Consider the following 9603-nt stretch of genomic DNA (forward strand, 5'->3'; position numbering starts at 1 on the left):
CCTTCCTTGCCTTGTTTCCCTTCCGGGTGGGGAAATCAGCCCCTTGGCCCTGGGATTTGGTGCTGACACAGAGCGGTGCCAGCAGCCTTTGCTGTCACCCTGCAGCTCAGGAGCCACAGTCGGTCCCTGAGCCTGTCACACCAACTGGGATGGAAGGGATTACAGCGTTACAGCCATTCTCCATCCCAAATTACTGTATTCTAAAACATGAAGGAGGGACAGTGCTTCCCCCAAGGTTTCTTCAAACACCTCTGCATTTGCCTGGAGTGAGCAGGCTCAGTTCGGCAAAGCGTGGGTGACTTCGAGCACGTTCCAGCACACTTTGGTGGGTGGTGGGATGGACACACTGCCCTGCATCTTTTATCTATATGCTCAAGGGGCTTAGATGACCAAATTCTTGGACGGTCTTGGCTTTTATATCAGGGAAAAAAAAAAAAGAAAAAAAAAAGCAGGAAAAAAAAAGAAAGAGCACGGCAGGGAGCTAAACAGCTTGGAAGTAAGCCCTGCATTGCAAGAGCGATCCTTGCCACAGGGTCACACACCAGCTGCCAGGGCTCACTGGGCAGAGCTCCAAGAACCCATGTCTACGAGCTCCAGCAGCCCAGATCCCAGATCTGGTGGGCAACTTTCCTCGGGAAGCCTTTGCAGCACCAGGGGTAGGACCCATCTCTGCTAAGCTGCCATGTCCCCGTTTATAGGTGTCTCCGTCTGGGCTGGTCATTTGGCACCTCTATAGTCTGTAGGGTGAGTGAGATGCCCCTAGAGTGACATTCACCTGCCCCGCACCAGAAATCGATGCTAGAAAGAGATGACCTGCACTGTAGACCCCGTGGCTCCTGCCCATTGCCCATAACTGGAGCCTGGAGGTCTGCACTTGTGCACCCCTGCTTTGAAGTCCCCAAATGCATCTGTATCAAACCCCTGGTGAATTAGCCATGGGTGATGCTTTTGAGTTCCCAGGATGAATCATCTCCTGGCTGGAGCATCGGGGGAAGGAAGAAGGCCTGTCCCACCCCATCCGTTCCACCAGCTTGCAGGTAGGTTAGGATCCAAGTCCTCTAGGGTGGCCATCGCCTTCTCACTGAGCTCTGGGCCACCATCAGTGGTGGGTGAGCAGGTAACCTTAGAGGTGGCCCTGCTGACAAAGCCATGGGTTTGATAAATCTTGAGGCTAGCTCATATATCAAACCTCAAATGGAAAAAAAAAAAAAAAAAAAGGTGAGAGCTGCGTGTCCAGCCCAATCAATATTCCTCTCATTCAGTGCTATTTTGGCTCTGGGGTCGTGGTTTGGGGGTGTCCTTTGCACTCCAGGAACACAGAGTGTGCGGTGCCCGTGACACTCCGCGTGTGTTTCCTCTCCTTCCTCCAAAGCTCTGCCTCCTCTCCCTGCCCAGGGCTTTCCTCCAGCCTCACCCTGTGCGAAGAGGCTGAATTTGGAGGGGTTTGGCCCCCCTATGGGAATCCAGCCTGGGCCCACGCGCTGGAGGTGAGACCCCCCTGTGCGGCCCCAGAAGGGGGACAGCCGGGCAGCCCCGCAGCCTCGGGGGTGGGCTCCCTCCCCACGGCTGCCCGCCAGCCTTTCCCCAGCCCGGGCGCCTTGGCGAGCAGTAGCAGGAGCAGGACACAGCAACTGAGACGCTGGGCCGTGGCTGGCACCTGTCCCCGGGCTGTCCTGGCTCCCGGGCCTTCTGCCGGGAAGGACCAGCAGCTTTTCCCCGACCTGTGCCCAGGAGGTGGCTACTTAGGAGAGGGGCTGGGCTGCCAAAGGGGCCCCTCATGACCTCCTTGCGGACCACCCTCCTGTCCGTCCCAGAGTCCCACACCCCATCTGAGCACAGCGGGCGCTGCTGGAGCAGGAGCAGGAGGAGCAGGAGCAGGATCCATCCCCCGGGATGCTCCTTCCCACTGCCCCGTGTGTGATGAGTTTGCCAGGCCTCATCCCGGTTACCCTCAGCTGCTGCCCCCCCTTCCCAGCCCCCGGAGCTCCCGCTGCTCGTTATCCAGGGCTGCCCCATCCTTTGCTCCAGCCCCCGGCCGGCCGCCCCCGCCCTTACCTGTCCGGGAAGGGGGGGGGGGGGTTGCTCCCCGCCCGGTGGGGGGAGTCCCGTCCGGCCCAGCCCCGCTCCGGCTCCCGAGCCCGGCGCTTTGCATTTGTGCCTGGGAAATACCGACTCGCCTTTTTATGATCGCGGCTGATAAATATTGCATCGCTCGCTTTTGCAAACTTTTAAGAGCGAGGTGGAGTGGGGAGGGGTTGGGGGGCCGGGGGGGTGAAGAAGAGCGGTACCTGCGAGCCACCGGCACCGGGCACCGACCCCGGCCCGGCGCAGCGACCCCGACGCCCCTCACCGCAGCTTTGAGGAGGGGGCGGCCGTGGGGGGGACGCTGCGGGGCAGGAGAAGCAGCAGACTGGGGTGTGTTATGTCTGCGAGGGAGAGCCGGGGAAAAGGGGGGTGAGGGGGGAGAGCGAACAGGGCCCTGCTAATGCTGCGCGGAGCTGATTCTCCAAGGCCCCCCCGGGCAGCACTCAGCATCCAGCCTTCATTAAAATTTCATCGCCAGCACTTGGCCAAGGTCTATTTATGAAAATGCGCTTTTCGCTTCATGGAAAAAACAGGGAAGGGAGCGAAAAGAACAAAGGCGGGGATGGGGTTTTGCGAAGAGCCCAGGAATAGAGGCGGCCGGCCGCAGCTGTGCGGGCCCGGGGGGACACACACACACACCCCCCCCCCCCGGGACGGGCGGCCCCCGCTGCCACTGCCGGTCCCACCGTGCGGGGTCTGCCCGCACCGCCCAGCCCGCCCCGCTCGCTCGGGCTGAGGCGGCTCCTCCGGCAGTTATTTCGGCCGCTGCGCAATTTTCCCCTCTTTTCCGTTTATTTTGTTATTTTAGAGTTTCCTCCCCGCCCCCCCCCCCCCCCCACGCCGTAAAATCTGCGGGTTCGGGAGCCGCTCCGTCCCCCCGGCTGCCGGGGTGCAGCGTCGCACCACGCTCCAGCCTAAATTACGAAGCCGCAGGTCCCGGCTCCCTGCGCTTGGGTAGATGGATAGATATTTATTTATTTTCCCTAAGTGATAAAAAAACAAAACCCAAACCAAACCAAAAAACAAACAACAAACAAACAAACAAAAACCCAAACGAAAAAAAAATAACAAAAACCCAACCAAACAAAAACAAAACAAACTGAAGCACCCCGCTTTTTACCGCGCCCCCCCCGCACAGCGGTTCTGCTCCCCATAACGCTCCTTTCGGGGACGGTTTCGCTGCGAGCGGCTGCGGGAGCCGAAACTCGAGGAAAAGCGGAGCCGGGAGTTAAAATATCCCTTTCTCAGCCCTTTTCCGTCGCAGCCCGGCCGGGGCCGGGGAGGGGGTGGTAGGGGCTGCCTGGAGGGACCCCCCCGGGAAGGCGGAGGGGGGGCCGAGGGGCATAGCGCGTCCCGCAGCCGTTTGCGGGAGGGCGCGGGGGATTTTAGAACCCAACGAATTCAGCCCCCGGGAGCATCGTCCGGGCTTTAAAACAGAACCCACCCCGGCAGCCATCCGTGAGGCGTCAAAACACGCCGAGTTTGGGTTCGTCCCGGGCGGGGAAAGGGAAAAAACACTCTCCCGTCCGTCTCCAGCCCCCCCGGCGGGGCTGACACCGGCGGGTTCGCTGCGGGAGAGACCCCGCTCCCCCCCGGGGTGGCCGAGGGCGGCTGTGCCCCGCGTTTCGTTGATTTTCGTTTCATTTCGTTTTTTTTTCCCCACGGAGGAGGAAGGGTCGAGCCCCCCAGCCCGGCCGGAGGCGGCGGGGATGGGCTGGAGGAGCCGCCCCGGCCGGTACCGGGGGTCCCCGGGCCGGGAGGGGAGGGGGTCCCCGGGGCCGCAGTGACTCCAGGAGGCAGGAGGGTGAGGTAAAACGTGCATGATTTATTTGAAATGCTGCAGCGTACACAGACACCAAATTTCATTCAGCACACACACAGCGAAACGAAATCTCGTTTAATTTAAATTTAAAAAAAAAAAAAAACAAACAGAAAAAAAAAGGAAAAGGAGGCAAATTTCTCTATTAAATATGCAAAGGAAAAGAAAAAAAAAAGAAAAAAAAAAAGAGTATTCTTGCCTTAGAAAGTGCAGAGTTCACTATTTGCAAAGGCGGCCGGGCGCCCCCGCGTCCCCGGGCCGGTCCCGCCGCTCCCCCCAGCCCCAGAATGGTTTGATTGTCGAAGCGTAGGATTGTTATTATTTCTTTTTTTTTTTTTTTACGGTGAAATCATACGGCTATCGAACAGTTTGAGTGAAACCAAAGCAAAATAAAATCTCCGTTTATCTCCCCGAACAAACCGTGACTCCAGGGACGTGCCAATTTTTTTTTCTTTTTTTTTATTCTTTTCTCTTTTTTTTCCTTCTTTTTTTTTTCTTTTTTTCCCCTCTTTTTTTTTTTTTTTTAATTTAGCCGATGAGGTAGAAACAGAAACGTTATTGCGAAAATGCGATGGGTTTGCTGGGGGCGGGGGGGGGGGGAGCGAACAAAACCATGCAAGTGCGTGTGTGTGCGGGTGTGTGCGGGGGGACCTGGCAGGGGGGGCACGGGCCGGCACCTCCGTATTTACAGCCGTCCGCGGCGGCTTTCAGCTCGTTTTCTTTCTTATTTGTTTTAAATTTTTTAGTTTTTTTTTCTTTTTTTTTAATTTTTTAAAAGAAGAGGAGCGGGCACCGAGGAGAGAGCGGTGCCACAGCCCCGGCCGAGACGGAACGGGACGAGGGGGTGCAACAAAGACCCGCCGGGTTCTCGCTGCTGCTGCCCTGACTCCGGGCACCCCAAAATTCCCCCCTCTCCTAAGCCTTTCGTTTTGTCTTTTCTTTTTTCTCCATCTTTTTTCCAGTTTTATCTACAAAAGCAGTCTGTACCAGTCATAACAGCGGGGCCACTTCGCCCGGGGGTGAGGAGCAGGCACCAAACTGTTTGCTTTGCTTTGGGTGGGTTTCCCTTTTTTAGGTTTATTTTTCTTTTTTTTCCCCTCCCAATTTTTTTTTTAACAACAAAAAAAAAAACCCAACAACCCCAAACCCTGCCCGTTTCGGAGGGGCTGGGACCGCTGTGGGCTGGCTGAGGGGGGGCAGGCGCTCCCCCCATCACTGCCCTCCCAGCCCCTTCTTCAGTAGGTGGCAGAAAATTTCATCCTTTTCTGCTTCTGTCTCTGATTGCAAAACCAGACCCGCACCACGTTCTTCTTCAAGTCTAACTTCTCGGCGATGGCGGCAATTTTCTCCGAGGAGGGCCGCGGCTGCACGGCAAAATAGGCCTCCAGCGACCGCTTTTCAGGGGCGGCGATGGAGGTGCGCTTGCGTTTCTTGTCACCCCCTGTGTAGATCTCAGGTTTGGTCATTTTCTCCCTCTGGGCCCGCTCGGCCTCCTCCAGCCACGCTTCCAGGATGGGTTTGAGGGCCACCATGTTGTTGTGGGACAAGGTGAGGGACTCAAACCTGCAGATTGTGCTTTGGCTAAGGCAGCCCACCCCGGGGATCTTCAGGTTGGCCAACGCGGAGCCCACGTCCGCCTGGGTCACCCCCAGCTTGATCCTTCGCTGCTTGAACCGCTCGGCAAAGGACTCCAGCTCCCGGGGGTCCGTCTCCGTCTCGGGGCCGGAGATGACAGCGTGGGAAGCCAGGCCGTGGGGGTGGGACATGTTCATAGGTTGGGAGTGGTGGGCCATGTGGTTGATGGCCGACATGTGGGAGTGAGGGTGCGAAGGTGTGGAGCCCACCTCCGGGCCTGGCACCCCTCCCAGCGGGAGAGCGGAGTTGAGGTGGTCCAGGAGCTCGCCGTCCAAGCCCTGGGAGGGCTGGTGGTGGTGGTGGTGGGGATGGTGCGTGGTCAGCACGGACGGGTGGTGCAGGTGGACGGAGGACGAGGTAGGAGTGCAGGACACGCTGCTCATGGTGTGGTAGGTGGCATCCGGCTTGAAGGGGTGGGTTTTCTGCGACACGATATCCACGGCGGCCAGAGCCTCAGCACCCCGCAGCAAGGTCTCGTCAAAGCCCGCAAAAATGTTACCCTGGATCTGGACGGGGGGCGGGGGGGAGGGAAGATAAAGTGGGAGCAAGAACAAACCGAGAGAGCGGGAGAGGATTAGAAGGAAAGCGGCGCTGGGGAGGTCCCGCGCTGCCCCCCCGGCAGTGCCCGGGACGGCGGAGAGGAGCCGAGTCCAACCCGCACCCCCCCGCTAATTAAAAGGAGCGGGCGCAGGGTGCCGGACCCCGGGCACCCACCCGTCCCTCCGGGGCCACCTCCCCCCAGAAAAGAGCAGCCGCCGCGGCGGGGGGAGCACGGGGGGGTCCCGCGGAGCGTCCGCGGGGCTCGGCGGTTGCCCTACGCCAGCCCGGGACGGACCCCCAACTCTTCCCCCGGCTCCCCCAGCCCCTCTCCCCGCTCCGAGCACCCGGGGGAAGGGAGGGGGGCAGCGACAGTCCCCAGCCCGTCCGGGAGGAGCGAGGGGACCCCCCCCAAAAAAAAAAACCAAACAACCCCAAACCCAGACGGGAACCCGGCGGCTGCCGAAGTGAAGTTGGGGAGGACGCTCCGCGGGTGCGGACCCTCCCTCCCCCGTCGAAACCCGTCCGGCTTACCTGGGGGGCGGGCAGGCAGGCTCTGCGGATGGCTTCGGAGCTGGTGTGCAGGTGGGGGTACTTGGGCTCGTGCAGGATGGGGTGCATGCTGAACGCCTGCTTGCTGTTCATGGACATCATGGTGGGAGAGGAGCGGGGCAGGGGCGCTCCGGGCAGCCCGACTCCGGGGGCGCGGTATTGTCTGTCTCCGCCGCCCGGCATCAATAGCATTATAGCCCGGCCCCCCCGCCCCCCCGCCCGCTCATTGGATGGGGCTCGGGAGGCACCTCCCACCGCCCGCCCCCGGGCAGTGAGCTCACCCCCCCACCCCCGGTTGTACTCCCCCAAACTAGGACTCCCCCCCCACCCCCCACCTCCGGTTGTACCCCCTCCAAACCGGGAATCACCCACCCCACCTCCGATTTCCCCCCCCAAACCGGAATCACACCCCCCCTCTCCGGTTGTACCCCCCCAAAACCAGGACTCCCCCCCGCCTCCGGTTATACCCCCCAAACCTGGAATTACTCACATCCTCTCCTGTTGTACTCCCCCAAACCGGGATTAACACCCCCCCCCCCCTCCGCTTGTACCCCCCCAAACCGGAGTTCAACCCCGTCCCGGCACTGCGCATCCCGGGGCTCCCCGCCGGCGCGCCGATCTGCCGGTCCCCCCCAGCCCCTGCGGCCGGGATGGGGGGTGTCGCTCCGGGGTCCCTCCAGCCCGCGCCGGGACGGGGCTGCGGCCGCCGGGCCCCGCTCCTGCCCCGGGAAGCCGCCGTCGAGCATCCCCGCAGCTCGGCACGGCCCGGCCCGGCCCGCGGTGCTCCCCCGCTGCATCCCCCCGGCCGGCCCCGCCGAGACCCTGCCCGGTCCCTGCCCCATCCCTGCCCGATCCCTGCCCCATCCCGGCCCGCGGCTGGGGGCTGGCTTTGCCCCCGGAGGCGATTGGGGAGCAGAGCAGACCCGAGCCTGGGTGCAAACAGGAGCCTTCCCGAACCCCCTCCTCTCTCTCTGAAGGGAAAAGGTACCTGGGGTTAAACACCATCAGAACAATGAAATAAGGAAAAGTTTCACCAACTTTTCTTTTCACCAACTTTCCTGTTTCGATTAAGCTGGCTCGGTTACCCAAATCCTCCCGCCAGTGCAGTGTCCCACGGGCTCCATGTCTGTCTGTCTCTCTGCAGCCTCTCCATCCTCCCCCCTCCAGCCTGTCGCTGCCTGGCTCTGCCTGACAGTCCTTCTGCCTCCGCACTTCCCTGTCCGTATGAACTTCCACGCAGCCCATGGCATTTCCCTCCCTCTCCTCCCCGTCTGTGGCCAAACCCAGACCCTGTCACTGGAAAAAAGCATGAAGTTTGGTGGTTGCATGCTGGATTGCGGGGGGCTTGGCAGCCCCCCGCGGCTGCTCCCGGCCCTGCCCAAAGGCACACGAGAAGTGTGACGGGCAGCAGCACTGCCAGCCCAGAGCAGGGGGAACCCCAGCGCCTGCTGGAGCGGGGGACGGCGGCCGTGGGGTTGATGGGTGGTAGGAGGGTGCTTGGTCATGCTGAGAGCAAACGCCTTCTCAAGGGAACAGCCTGTGTTCATCCAGCCCAGAAAATCCAGCCCCAGCAACGCAGGTAAGGAGGATTATACCCGCTGCAGGTGTGTTAGGAGTCAGGGCAAGTATCAGTTTCCCTGGCCCCTTTCCCACTCACCCTCTTCTCTGCAGAGCCTGCGCGCGGCGTCCTCTGGGACGTCCCTTCTCAGGGGGATCCTGCCAAGCACCTTGGGTCAGACACGGTCAGCAAGTGTCACAAGGGAAGGAAAACGCTGTCCTCATCGCAGCCTCACCTGAGAGGCTGAAGTGGCCCCCAAAAGATGGTTCTTTGGCTCTGGAAACGCCTGGGGAAAGGTCAGATCCCGTGATAGGAGACTTTGAAAGCAACCGTCACCGTGCGTGCTGCTGCCCAGCCCCAGGCACAGCCACCAAACGGTGATGCTCCCGCAGCGGGAAGGTCCCTGCGCTGGGGCTGCGCAGCACATCGCTTGTGCAGAGGGGTGGAGGAGAGGCCACAGCGGGCCAAATCCCGACTCTGGAGTCATCTGCTTGGGGGAAGAACTGCGCCAGCACCATGGTGCTGCCAGGAAAGCCCCCTCCCTGGTGGCCCGAGAGATGGGAGAGGGTCAATGAGCAGTCCCTACACACCGCGGTCCAGGCAGACCGTCCTGTTCATTAAAGCATCCTACATGTGCCAGAGGCCACCAGGGCCGGCAGCGTGGCCTGCCAGCGCGCTGACGCTCTGGCTATGCGCAGGCAGGAGCAGACGGGAGCTCTGAAGTCTCTTCCCCTTCTGCTTTCCATCAGCTCTGAGTCACGGTCTCCCCTCTGCTGCTTGCGGAGAGACTGCAGCATCAGGCGATGGGCAGCGGAGAGCGGCTGCCAGAGAGGATCCTTCCCCGGGAGCTTTCCGTACCACGGAGGCTCGGGCAGAATTGTTGCAAAGGGGAATTGTCCCTCCTGGGGGCTCTGCAGGTGACAACCCCTGGATTTCTTAACTCTCTCATGACGGCCAGAAGCTTTTGTCAGGGTATTTCATCATTTCTTTTGCTGGGCTCTTCTCGGTGACCCCTCTACCTCCTTTCTCCTCATTCTCTGCATTTCAGCAGCTCAGAGGAGGAAGGTTTGGAGAGAGCAGCTCAGTCCCTAGCCCTGGATTTAGCTCTCCCCAAGGAAGCAGACCTTGTGCCCAGCTGCATTTTGCTGCAAGGAACTGACTCCAGACTCTGTCCCAGAAGGAGGAGGAGGTCGGGGACTCTGGGATTAGACCTGGGCACGCTCCTCTTCCACACAGCGCTCAGAGTCAGCTGGAAAAGGGGGAAATCAGATGAGTAACTCCTCTTTGAGGGGCTCGGCAGCTGGTTTTCCACACCTCCAGGAAGCTCAGGACCTGAGAGAAGGCAGAGTCCGAGGACAGCACAAGGCTAGATAGCCCGGTGGGAAGCACAAGAAACACCTTTTCCAGCGCACAAAGC

At 60.5% G+C, this 9603-nt stretch overlaps 1 protein-coding gene across 1 annotated transcript; it reads right to left on the reverse strand.

Annotated features, from left to right (window-relative positions):
• Nucleotides 1-5139: 5139 nt before the first annotated feature.
• On the reverse strand, nucleotides 5140-6820 carry LOC128915046 (brain-specific homeobox/POU domain protein 3). The gene is made up of 2 exons (XM_054214840.1): nucleotides 6611-6820; nucleotides 5140-6045 (listed from the first exon to the last, which is right to left on the reverse strand). The coding sequence occupies exons 1-2, from the start codon at nucleotides 6818-6820 to the stop codon at nucleotides 5140-5142; spliced, it is 1116 nt and encodes a 371-aa protein (XP_054070815.1).
• Between the last annotated feature and the right edge of the window lie 2783 nt (nucleotides 6821-9603).

The sequence above is a fragment of the Rissa tridactyla genome, chromosome 9 (assembly GCF_028500815.1).
Source record: "Rissa tridactyla isolate bRisTri1 chromosome 9, bRisTri1.patW.cur.20221130, whole genome shotgun sequence".
NCBI lineage: Eukaryota > Metazoa > Chordata > Aves > Charadriiformes > Laridae > Rissa > Rissa tridactyla.